The sequence below is a fragment of the Montipora foliosa genome, chromosome 14 (genome assembly GCF_036669935.1).
Source record: "Montipora foliosa isolate CH-2021 chromosome 14, ASM3666993v2, whole genome shotgun sequence".
Classification (NCBI taxonomy): Eukaryota; Metazoa; Cnidaria; class Anthozoa; order Scleractinia; family Acroporidae; genus Montipora; species Montipora foliosa.
This window is the reverse complement of record NC_090882.1, coordinates 18549070-18561569: the sequence shown is the minus strand read 5'-3', so window position 1 is coordinate 18561569 and position 12500 is coordinate 18549070. Positions and strand designations below refer to the sequence as shown.

The following is a 12500-nucleotide window of genomic DNA, read 5'->3' as shown; positions in this document are numbered from 1 at the left end:
CATTTTCCGGGAACATTTTGCTTATTTGAATGGGGGTCAGATTCTTTTGAAGGACAGGCATTGGTTTACATTTTCATGGCTTTACTCGCGTTGGCCATGCTTGTTGTCGTGGTTTGTAACTTAGCAACGATTTTTATGGCGTTGAGGCTTAACCAGCGGACACAGAACTGCTGTAGTTGTCATCGCGGGGACGCGGAAACCGCGAAAACCAACCACACTGTGTCAGAGACAAAGTTTGTCTCGGGAAAAATGGAGCTACAGTTTGCCAAGTTAAGCGGATCTGTAGCAGTTACGTTTATGAGCTGTTGGGGATTGTTTCTGGTAAGTTAATGTTCACTGAGTAGTGTCTATATCCATCATACTGCTTCTTCAATTAAGGACGGTGCCTACTAATTCAAAGGTGTTTTAGCCCCGGTTTTTGATTATGCAGGAAATGTAGATCTTGACAAGTGTCATTGAATGGGAGGCAGTGTGGCCCAGTGGTTAGGGCGCTTGCCTTGAGATCCGGGGATCCTAGGTTCAACACCCGCTCTGATCACTCTTTGAATTTGTTCCTGGTAGCTAGTCCCAGGTTCAACTTCTTAGCTGCATTCTTAACAGTTGTTGTTGTTGCGTTCTGTCGTTTCGTTGATTGTGTTTCATTGGCCCTGAAAAGCCCCTATGGGGAGCGGTTAATTAAGTATGTATTGTATTATGTTGTAAATCCAAAAAGAAAATTGGAGGTAACCACGCAATTTTCCAAGATAATTGATGAATAATCTTTGAAAAAAGCTTTAAAATACAAAGCAATGTATGGCGTTCTTTCTCAAATTGAAGCTTAATTAATTATCTATCAAAAATGCATGGTTACCCCCAATTTTCTTTTTGGATACCAAGGGTACCTACTAAGATCTACTTTCTGCGGATAGTTTTAAATTGCGCGAAAATATCCTTGTATTAGTTAGCATTACCGATAGGAAACCCGAGTATCTCGAGATGCGCAGAACGTGTGCGCAATAACAATAGTAGGCACCGTCCTTAAATCATCCACATTCGCTACAAGTTACGTCAAGCTTTCTGCGTTTCCGAACAGCAGCGAGGCTCTGAGATCCAACCTCATTTCCAGGTCCCTCTCTCTTTTTGTCGTCGAAGAGCCTCGAGGGAAAAGAGAGGGGGAGAAAGAGGTGAAGAAACATGACTTGGCAGTTATGAAGGATCTTTGCTGACGTGTTTTACGGTGTGTAGTCGAAATTTCTTGAACAACTGAGAACAGTCAAGGAAAAAGATGCTCGTGTTTCCTCAGTCGAAAATCCAAAAAGATCCCAATTTCCAGTTGACAAAAGTCCCGAAAGAACTAAGATAAAACAACCACGCAATTCTGTTTTTATGGTGTAAGCGCTTCTCCCCTAAATCCGGGAACTTTTATTTGAAAATCTCCCTATCAATCGCGCGTAACTTAATTTCCGGTTAAATAAATTTGCGGTTCGCTCTACAAAAATAATCTTGTATAAAAAAAATGGGGAGAAGAAAATAATCCTGAACAGCTCGTGCTCATAAAGGAGTCAAACCCAAGACCTTCCGGCATAGTTAATGGAGGGGAATGGTTATGAAACCCCGACAAATTTCTTTGTTGTAGGTTTTTGTTCTCTTTTTTGGCCTTGACCGTGCACAAAACACAATTCTCAGTTTTCACATGACGTCACGACCGCCATGTTGGTGCCCCTAAACAAAGAAAAGGCGGCCATGTTGGTGCCCCGACCAAATCCTCCGGGAATTTAACTCTATTATTATGCAAACGCTTCCTTTTGTTTTCGTTGAAAAACATGGCTGTTGATCACGTGAGTGAAAACCAGCAATAGTTGTTTACTCCGTACTGAGGAACTAACCAATAGAGACGTGTTGGTTACGTAATTCATGCATAGTTTATGAGCGCAAAACAAAAGATTGTGCACGGTCGTGGACCTTGGCATCTTTGTTTGCTCCTTTGATGTTTGCCGAGCTTTCAAACCAGTCCCCTTCTATTACCTATGCTTCCCGTTGCTACTTTGGATGTTCTAGCACTGAGGACCTCCCAGAGGTTTGGGGAAACGAGGCGACATGGTTAATTTGAACTGGGGAAAAGGGGAACAAAGATAAAATATCTTAGGGTTGGAATATGGGAACATAAACCATTTTAAGGATCAAAAAGCTGTGAACAAGTTTGGACCGAAGTAATTTCGAGAACAAGGGAACACAAACAAAATTTTAGAGGAAACAAGAACCCCCGCCCCAACTCCCTGAGAGGGCCTCCGCACATCATGGAACAACTATCTTGCATACTGCCAGGACAAAAGTGTCACATGGTGGCAGACGCCATATGGTAAGTTTGTTGCTACTGCGTGTGCTTTGGAGAATTATGAATGTAGGGGAGGTCCTTGTTCCCTTTAAAAATGTGCTTGTCTTCCCTTTTTCCCAAAATTACTTCCAAACTTGTTCTCGGCTATTTGATCCCTAGAATGGTTTCTGTTCCTTTGTTTCCCTACGACATTTTGTATTCGTTCCCCACTTCAAATTTGCCGTGGTATCTTGTTGCTCAAAATCCTTGGGAGGGCCCAACCTGGTTGCAGTGTGAGCCTTAACTTATGGGAAGGTAAGTTTTAAGCAAGGTGAATTAGTTACTTAAATGATATTTTGGTTGTATGACCCGAACATACTCGGAAAAAAATCTAGTGTCTTTGAAATGTTTTACCGGGGTTGTATACGAAACATTAATTTACCATTCATAATTTTAGGTAAGAGTGACGCTCATTCATTCAGGCTGGCCGTTTGATGAGTTATTGGATTTCACTGCTGTCCGCTTAGCATCGTTGCATCCTGTTATTAATCCGTGGTTATATCCCTTGACACGAAGAAAATATCGTGATGCATTCTGCTATCTCATGAACTTGTCTGCTTATTATGTCACATGCTCGTTGATCACCAGGCCCAATACAACCTTAGGTATGTAGCTTGTGACAGAAACCTTTTGGGAGGGTCAAAGGATTGGTTAATAGACCCCCTTTAAAAAGCAAAGAACTCTATTTGATCGAAAGCATGCCATAGAAAAGAAAATATATGTAGTGCAGGGGCCGCAGAGTACGTTTGAAAGTGGGAGGGAGGGGGAGGTGTATTTGATCGAAAGCATGCCGTAGAAAGGAAAATATATGTGGTGCAGGGGCCGCAGAGTACGTTTGAAAGTGGGAGGGGGGCGGGGGTAGGTTTTGAAATGGATCACGGAAGTGTGAGGGGAGGGGAGAGGGGTTTAGGAGAAAAGAACACCGTAGGAAAAAGAACAATTTTAGGGAGGGCTATAACCCCCCCCCCCCCTCCCCCCCTGTCTCTGCGACCTCTGGCCAACATTTGGCAGTGTTTGTCTATAGTTACCGATAGTGTTGGTACAGTAGCGACGCCTTCCAGGGATTTTGGGAAATAAGGGAACATGGCTTATTTGAACTGGGGAACAGGGGAACATTGTCAAATAATTTTAGGGATCAAAAAGCTGGGAACACGTTTGAAAGTAATTTGGGGAACGAGGGAACACAAGCAAATATTTATAGGGAACAAGGAGGCCCCCTCCTCCCTGGGAGGGCTTCAGTAGTAGTCCTCATAAGCTATCTAGAGCAACTGACTTTGAAAGTATCATCGTTTTCACTGTTCGCGGTGTAGTTGGTGTATTTATTCCTAGAATCGGCGACAAAATTAGTTGAGACAGTTGCCAACAGAGCGCACTGGCAACGACACATTCATTGTTTGCAAAGAAAACTTGTCCAAAAAGTACGTTTCCGGGATAACCCTCCCTCCCCCACCCTAATCAATGTTGTACCGCTGTCGACAAGGCTCGTAGAAAACAGAAAAACACAACATTGTCCCAGGGGTGCGCGCGAGGGGGCCATTTGCGCACCGAGCTTGAAATCGACTCTAAAAGATAAGAGTGTCTCAACAATTTTGACGCCGATTGTAGGTACCGCTAGTCGAGTACAGATTCCAGAAACTCGCCTCTACACAAATCCTTTCGTTTCTGCAGTCTTTTGTTTTCGGTTTTGGTAGGAAGCCAGTCACCTTCAATTTCAACGAAGTCTGCACTTATTCCACTAGAATAAAAAATAACTCAAAACCACTAGAGATACTTGTTTACAATAAAATTCATTAGTTTTTCGAAGAAAGCATTTTTGTTGTAAATAACCGCATTTCGGAATCGCGTATTCCCCGGTTGCTATCTTAATTAATAATTGTGACGCAATACGTGTACAAATTCTCATTGCATGAGAACAGTAAGGCAACACCAACACGTCACAATTATTAAAAATGGTGATATCTAGGAAATTTGAAAGTGAAAATTGGCAATTCTAAACTTCGTGTTATGCTGAGAAAAACGCTGGTTTTTTTTTTTTTATTTCAAAGAAATCCGAATGCAAACATTATTTTCTCCGGTTTAAAGTTCTTCTTTTTTGGGATTGGAGATCCCCTTTAGCAATTGTCACTCTAGCTGTTTTTATAAGTCATTTGTTGAAATCTTTGCAGCCGAAATACATTTGAAAGGGAGGAAAGTGAAAAAAACAGTTCTCTAATCTCCCGTTTCTTTTTCCTTTTACAGATGAAATAGTAGGAGCACAATCTGAAGCGAGCCAGATCCGCGAATTGTGCCGGGAAGAGAGACGACGATCCAGTGCTCAGCGGCTTGTTAAATAATCGTTTAGAGTATGCGCAGCTTGCAAAGACAGGAACAATGAGCAGTGCTATTGTTAAAGATTAAAAAAGGCATACGCGTTACATTCATAGGGGCTGGACATCTGCGAGCTAACGAGTCATGCGAGTCTCGCACCCTTTTCAAATAGCGCTGATAAACAGTGTTTAGTTTAAGCACCCCTTTTATAACGGTTAGCTTTTGATAACTGTGTGACTCGCATGTTGACTCGCATGGCTCGCCATGTTAGCTCGCATGGCTCGCAGCCATGGCTCGCTGGCTCGCACATTGTCCTCACTCTATTCGTACATCGTTAAGCAGTCCCTGAGCCTTTACTCTTGCATTCACGGCAAACAATGACAACACAACCAACATATCCTGTTTCAGTACCCAGCTATTCAGACCTAAGAACTATGCAGTATTTAAGATGTCGAAGTTACGCATTAATCATTATTTTAGTATCCTTTATGCCTTTTCTTCACAACCAAAACTTACCGCCATTGAGAAACTTTATCTTTATCAGCTCGAATCATAATTTACTACACTGTGAAACTACTGTTGCTAAATTTACCTGTGAATGAAACATCGGTTACTAATAAGGATTTATATTGAAATATATCCGCATGGAATTTTTAAACAAAGTCTATTTTACAGAAATGGTTACAACCAAAATTGTCCAAAATGGGCGTTTTGTTAGTTTTTGCTTTTCTTATTTTATTCGTTTATTTATTTATTTATTTATTTGTATTTTTTGCAGCTTAGATCTGTGTCCCAATTCAAAATATTTTATAGCTACGTTTTGTCAATAGGCCACTTCGGAAAATACCGTAATACTCTTTGTTTGTCGCCCCAAATTTTGCATAAGCATTGTTTCCAGTTTTTCTTGGGACTTACAATGGTCCCAAGAGAAAACAAAGACAATGCTTATGAAAAATTTTGGGGACAAACAAAGAGTATTATGGTATTTTCCGAAGTGGCCTATGTCTTGGAGCCGGATTCCTGAAGTGGAATGAAAAAATAGAGCCTTAAAATTTATTGGTCGGTCCAAGTCAAAGCTGCCAAAAGCCTCGTGATCTTTTAGAATTCGACGCCAGTCAGCGGTAGCTCGCTATTATTTACCCAAGATGCAAAGGGAACTCTTAACAGCTGTCATCTCCCTAAAAATACAATATTTGCGACCAAAGGTAGATGTTCGTTTTCCGAATGTTTTTCGCTTTTCTTCCACCATGAAGTTTGACCGATTTTACATTTTAAGCGTATTATTCTTATTTATGCGCAGTCGTTGCGTTTTAGCACATACGAACGAGAAAATCGCATTGACACAACCAACGTTGATAATTATCTCGTATGATGGCTTTCGGTGGGACTACATGGACAAAGTTCCTACCCCAAATTTGGATTTGATTGTACAGAATGGAGTGAAGGCTAAGCACATCAAAAATGCTTTTGTAACGAAGACATTCCCAAATCATTTCACTTTGGTGACGGGATTGTATGAGGAGAGCCATGGATTGGTTGGAAATACGTTTTTCGATCCCGTCTTTGACGAAACGTTCTACATCGACAAAACATCGAACTACCTTGACTCAAAATGGTGGAAGGGCGAGCCAATTTGGATCACAAATCAGAAAGCTTGGAAAAAGAGCGCTGTTGTTTTCTGGCCTGGTTCGGAAGTGCAAATAGAGGGCAATTACCCAACACATTATCGGAAATACAACAAATCTCTGCCTTTCGAGAAAAGAGTCGACTTTGTCATTTCTATGCTGAATCTGGACGATCCTCCAAGCTTTCTTGCCGCTTATTTTCACGAGCCAGATCACGCTGGGCATCTTTTTGGCCCAGATTCACCAGAGGTTGAGAACGTTATTCGCAGAATGGACAATGTAACTGGCTACCTTCTGGAAAATCTACGAAATCTAGGATTGTGGAACCAGGTTTGTTGTCATGCCAAGGGTGATCTAACAGTCTCACTCTTTCCATCATCCTTTCCTTGTTGTTTATCAAAGCTGTTCATTCTTCTGCCAGGCAGCCAGTATGCTCTGTTAGCTGGTCGATGTTGGTCTTGGCGAATTTGTCCAGGTGTTCTCTTTTTATGTTTTGGTTACTAGAGCAGTAGCTACCTGAATGAGTTTTGCAGAAAATTTAAAGTAACAAAAGAGAGAACTGACCCTTTCATTTTTCTGGACAATTGAATCAACTGTCTCTTGAGGCCAGGACACACTAGGTGATAAGTCACTGCGACAGGTTGCGGGGACAAGTCGCTGCAACAATTCGCCTTGTGTGACACGGTTAATTTTATGAAAATCATTGTCGCTGTGGCAAAATTTTGTCACCGCAATCAGTCGTACAAATTCAAACCAGTTTGAGTTTATGTGACTATTGCAACGTTAAAATTAACAAAAGCAGCGTTGTTGCACCGTGTGTACACTTCCGACACCAAGTTGCTGCAACAAAATATAAATGAACCAATGAGAGTGCATCATATGGTCAGCCATACTGAATTAGAAAGCTAGTTCACATCCCCCCTCATACGAAATCACTGTGTATGAACCAAACAGGCCTCTTATTTGTCACAGTGACTTGTTTTGCAAGTAGTACCCACAGAGCAACTTGTCGCAGAGACCTGTCGCTGCGACTTGTCGCTTTTTGTGCCCCAGCCTTAATAGACACCTGGAAAATTCAGGTGGCTTCTCCGGGATTCAAACCTGAATTTTTTAGTTGTCCATAAGAGACAGTTGCTTAAATTGTCCAGATAAGTACAAGGGTCTCTTCTCTCTTTCGTCTATAACCTGCACATTTGTCTCAAAATATAAAGTATTTGACATTAAAATAGATCACCTGTACGCAGAAAAATGAAAACACGAACTGCATGCAATTTCATTGCCTTAACCCTTTGACGCTAAAACTGGCCAAAACCGGCCAGACTTAGTATTTTACTCTGACTAAAGCCAGAGTATTTTACTGTCTAACGCCAGCCGATTTTACTCGTCAATGGGGAACCCCCAGGAGTCAATGGGTTAAGGTCAAAAGACTAATGTGTTGCTCTATTCTGCCCATCTACTTGTGGAAGTGAAGTGACAAGGGTACCATCATATTGTCGCATTCAGGATTACTTTCAAGAGTAACTCAGGTTTTGTCAAACAGAGGCATTATGGCTGTCTGGCTGGCGATCTCCTTGATCCAGGTTTTAGTCCCTGTCTCTTTCTGTGTAGTCTTTGCTCCAATTCCTTAAAAAAACGGTTTGCCTCTTCCTACTTTTCCCTGCTTGTTTCGTTCATTTCTTCCAATACAGGTAGTGTATACGTAATTCAATACAAAAATTCTATGAAGTCAGTCAGTGTAACTGCAAAGCCTTTCACATGAAAAACAGTTTGTATTGAACTACCCTAATTACAAAATCAGAAATTTGTTCTCATTTGGCTTCAATTTGACGTAGCCACTACCCTGTGGAAAATACGGAGGACAATGTTGTGTTACTGGTACTGTACTATACCCTTAGTACCGTACATACTGTACTAAGGTTATAGTACAGTTAGTACCAGTAACATAACATGCTGGTAGTTCAACAACTATTCTCTGTCTATGATGAAATGATATATGAAATGGATCATATATGAACTGCGGATATGAAATCACGTCTTGATCTCTACGCAATTGCAAAAATTGCGTTCATAATTGCGAGGATCATAGCTTCACTTGATTTCATATCCGCAGTTCATATATGATCCATTTTATATATCATTTCATCATTGATTCATTTGTTACGGGAACATTAGAACCCACAAATGACCAGCTCCCAACATCTTTGGCTTCATAGCTCAGTTTGTTAGGGCATCGCACCGGTATCGCGAGGTCACGGGTTCAAACCCCGTTGAAGTCCTTCCTGAATTTTGCAGGCTTCTCTACGCAATTGCAAAAATTGCGTTCATAACCGCGAGGATCATAGCTTCACTTGATTATTCTCTGTCTGGTAGTAACTTATGCATTGTTTTGCAAGTAGTACCGTACCCACAGTAGGGGTAGGGGTTAGGGGTAGGGGTAGGGGATGAAGGGTACCATAGCTGAAACAACCCAAACCTTTACAAAGATGCTAACCTTAGGCCTAAACACCATGCTTTAGATAGCGTTTAGGCCTCACCCCTCAATCCCTACCCCCACCCCCAGAATAGTCATGCCGAATTAGGGGCATTCCTTGACATATCTAAAACTCTGAACCAATGAACACATGAAATGTTTCAGAAATCTTGATTGTCATTTGACTAATCACAGCAAATATTTCAAGGTACAAGCAAATTTGCGAAAAGAGTTGAGACACTCACTTTTAATAACCTTACAATGCATGTCATTCAAGTCATTGTATCCCCAACCCTCCTTCCCCCAAACAAAGTTGTTTCCGTCTCCATTTTTCATTCAAATCAAAGGGTATCAGCATTGAAAAGGGGGGAGGGGAGGGAGGGCCATTGAACTTGAAAAGGGATTTTAGGAAGAGGTGAAATTTTGATTCAGTGTCTCAACCTTTTTGTAACTGCTTGTAGCAAACCTCAAAACCGCTGATGCTGTTCTAAGATTTCTTTCTTCTCAATGATTTCCCTTTTCCTTGTAATTTGATAAATTTCTTGTAGTTAATTTACTCTGTAAGTTTCACAGGCAATATACCGGTACCTGTTTTGTTTTATAGGTGAATTTGATCATTACTAGTGATCATGGTATGTCATCAATTAACAACTCTCAAGTCATTGTCCTGGAAAAATATCTCCCATCATCCTGGTATACACTTGTTTTAAGTCCTCGAAGACCTCAACATGTGTTTGACACTTTCTTTCATATTATACCAAAAGAGGGAATGTTAAACCAAGTTTATCAAAAGCTGAAAGGAATTCCACACCTCAACACATACCTGAAAGATGATATTCCTGAAGAATTCCATTACAAGCATAACCGCCGTGTCATGCCAATTTTTATTGTGGCAGATGATCATTGGATTATAACTCAGACGATGGCACATTTGAATTCCTGTGGTAACCATGGTTACAGTAACAAATATTCTGACATGCATCCTTTTTTTATTGCACATGGACCTGCATTCAAGGAAAACTACATTGCAGAACCTTTTGAAAATGTTCACATTTACCCTCTTATGTGCCATATTCTTGGTATTGATCCTGCTCCAAATAATGGTTCCTTAAAAGCTGTTGAACAGCTTTTAAAAGTTTCAAAACAAGATTTTACCGTGTTGATAGTGCTTTGCTGTATTTCATTTTTAGCTTTTATGTTTATGAGTTATGGCATTGTCTCATTCTGCGTAAAAAATCATTGTCGAATGAAACAGTATGGTCATGTATATGACCTAGGGACTTCAGACTTGTATGATCTATGAAAAGGTTGTTCAAATGATGAAGAGAATACTTTTAAGTATTTTATTTTGTTGTTGTTTGAAATATCATTATTATTATGATTATCATGTTATTATACGAAGCCAATGAAAAGAGAAATGTGAATTTTATCTTTATACATGAACATCTTAATATTTCGATGCTATTTGAGTGAGGTAGCGTCCTCAAAAGCAGTAAAAGGATGCTGTTCTTAGACAGTATGTTGTGCATTTAAAAATTGTTCTGCACAAGGAGACATGACTAGTTGGACTTACAAACAAAAGAGCTACTGGCATAGCATTACATGCAAGAGAGAGCAACAAGATGCAAAACTCTTGTGTCAACTCAAGGGGAGAGAGCCTGAGCATGCAGAAGACAAACAAAGCATGATTCCAAAGCAATACAGTAAACACCCGCATATAAGAATAAGTGGATTAACAACATCAGGCTAAAATTTGGCCAATAAAGCACCATGTAAATAAGAACAAATTCAGCCTGATAAATAAAACATGTTCTTAGTACAAAGGGAAAGGGCGTTAGGATAAGGAAACAATACAGTACAGTAACTTGTATCAAAGTATTGTGGTGTTCAGGACCATTGCCGGCTATAAAATCTATTACAAACAGCATTGTATGTTAATTAAACCTCTAGTAATATATAATTTGAAGTATTTCTGAAACCAATTTTAAGAACACTTTCAGGCCGATCACGATCAGCCTTAAACCTGAAAAAAGTGTTCTTATAATAATCTAGGATAGTGTAGCTTTCCATCCATACAAATTAGGCTATTATGCGACTTGTATTAACTATTTTTTAGCCTTCTAAACTTTGCCCAAAAAATCGGCCATTTTTCAAAAAAATTCCCTTGGTCCCCCCTTTGCTATTTTGCAAAACACCGCGGTTTTCGACACTATTAGAAAAATTGTTATTTCTCGTTTAATAGGTGTTTTTTCATGCGGTCTTTTGCATAATAGAAATCTAGGATAGTTAAGCTTTCCATCCATACCAATTAGGCTACTATGCGACTTGTATTTCCTAATTTTTTAGCCTTCCAAACTTTGACCAAAAAATCCGCCATTTTTGAAAATTTTCCCTTGGTAACCCTTTGCTATTTTGCAAAAATCCGCGGTTTTCGACACTTTTAGAAAAATTGTTATTTCTCGTCTAATAGCTGTTTTTTTATGCGGTCTTTTGCATAATAGAAATCTAGGATATATTAGCTTTCCATTCATACCAATTAGGCTATTATGCGACTTGTATTTCCTATTTTTTTAGCCTTCCAAACCTTGCCCAAAATATCAGCCATTTTTGAAAATTTTCCCTTGGTCCCCCCTTTTCTATTTTGCTAAAAACCGCGGTTTTCGACACTTTTAGAAAAATTGTTATTTCTCTTCTAATAGTAGTTTTTTCATGCAGTCTTTTGCATAATAGAAATTTAGGATAGTTTAGCTTTCCATCCATACCAATTAGGCGTTGCCAATTCCAAGTTTTTTAGCCTTCAAAAGTTTGCCCAGAAAATCGGCCATTTTTGAAAAATTTCCCTTGGTCCCCTCTTTCCTATTTTGCAAAAAACCACGGTTTTCGACACTTTTAGAAAAATTGTTATTTCTCGTCTAATAGGTGTTTTTTGATGCGGTCTTTTGCAAAATAGAAATCTCGGATAGTTTAGGTTTCCATCCATACCAATTAGGCTATTATGCGACTTGTATTTCCTATTTTTTTAGCCTTCCAAACTAAAAAATCGGCCACTTTTGAAAATTTTCCCTCGGTCCCCCCTATTATGCGAGTTGTATTTCCTATTTTTTTAGCCCTCCGAACTTTGCCCAAAAAATCGGCCATTTTTGAAAAATTTCCCTTGGTCCGCCCTTTGCTACTTTTCAGAAAACCGCGGTTTTCGCCACTTTTAGAAAAGTTGTTATTTCTCGTCTAATAGGTGTTTTTTCATGCGATCTTTTGCATAATAGAAATGTAGGATAGTTTAGCTTTCCATCCATACCAATTAGGCTATTATGCGACGTGTATTTCCTATTTATTTAGCCTTCCAAAGTTTGCCTAAAAAATCGGCCATTTTTGAAAATTTTCCCTTGGTCCCCCCTTCGCTATTTTGCAAAAAACCGCAAATTTCGACACTTAGAAAAATTGTTATTTCTCGTCTAATAGGTGTTTTTTCATGCGGTCTTTTGCATAATAGAAATCTAGGATAGTTTAGCTTTCCATCCATGCCAATTGGGCTGTGATACGAGTTGTATTTCCTATTTTTTTAGCCTTCTAAAGTTTGCCAAAAAACTCGGCCATATTTGAAATATTTTCGTTGGTCTACCCTTTGCTATTTTGCAAAAAACCGCGGTTTTGGACACTTAAAAACACTTTACTTTATTTACTATGTTTTTTTATGCGGTCTTTTAGGAGAATATACTTTGTCAACTTGTTCAGAAATCCAAAATGT

At 39.6% G+C, this 12500-nt stretch overlaps 2 protein-coding genes across 2 annotated transcripts in view; both read left to right on the top strand.

Moving 5' to 3' along the window:
• Positions 1–5309, top strand: part of LOC137984367 (prostaglandin E2 receptor EP3 subtype-like) — a 6424-nt gene extending 1115 nt beyond the window's left edge. The window contains exons 1-3 of the mRNA XM_068831543.1: positions 1–321; positions 2751–2958; positions 4592–5309. The exon at positions 1–321 is cut by the window's left edge and continues 1115 nt beyond it. Of these exons, the coding sequence (XP_068687644.1) occupies positions 1–321; positions 2751–2958; positions 4592–4686 (624 nt within the window). The 3' untranslated portion in view covers positions 4687–5309. The remainder of the gene's footprint in view (positions 322–2750; positions 2959–4591) is intronic.
• Positions 5310–5822: 513 nt separating this feature from the next.
• LOC137985248 (ectonucleotide pyrophosphatase/phosphodiesterase family member 5-like) lies at positions 5823–10324 on the top strand. The gene is made up of 2 exons (XM_068832812.1): positions 5823–6615; positions 9360–10324. Exons 1-2 carry the CDS (start codon positions 5908–5910, stop codon positions 10056–10058), a joined length of 1407 nt encoding a protein of 468 aa, XP_068688913.1. The 5' UTR covers positions 5823–5907; the 3' UTR covers positions 10059–10324.
• Positions 10325–12500: the final 2176 nt, after the last annotated feature.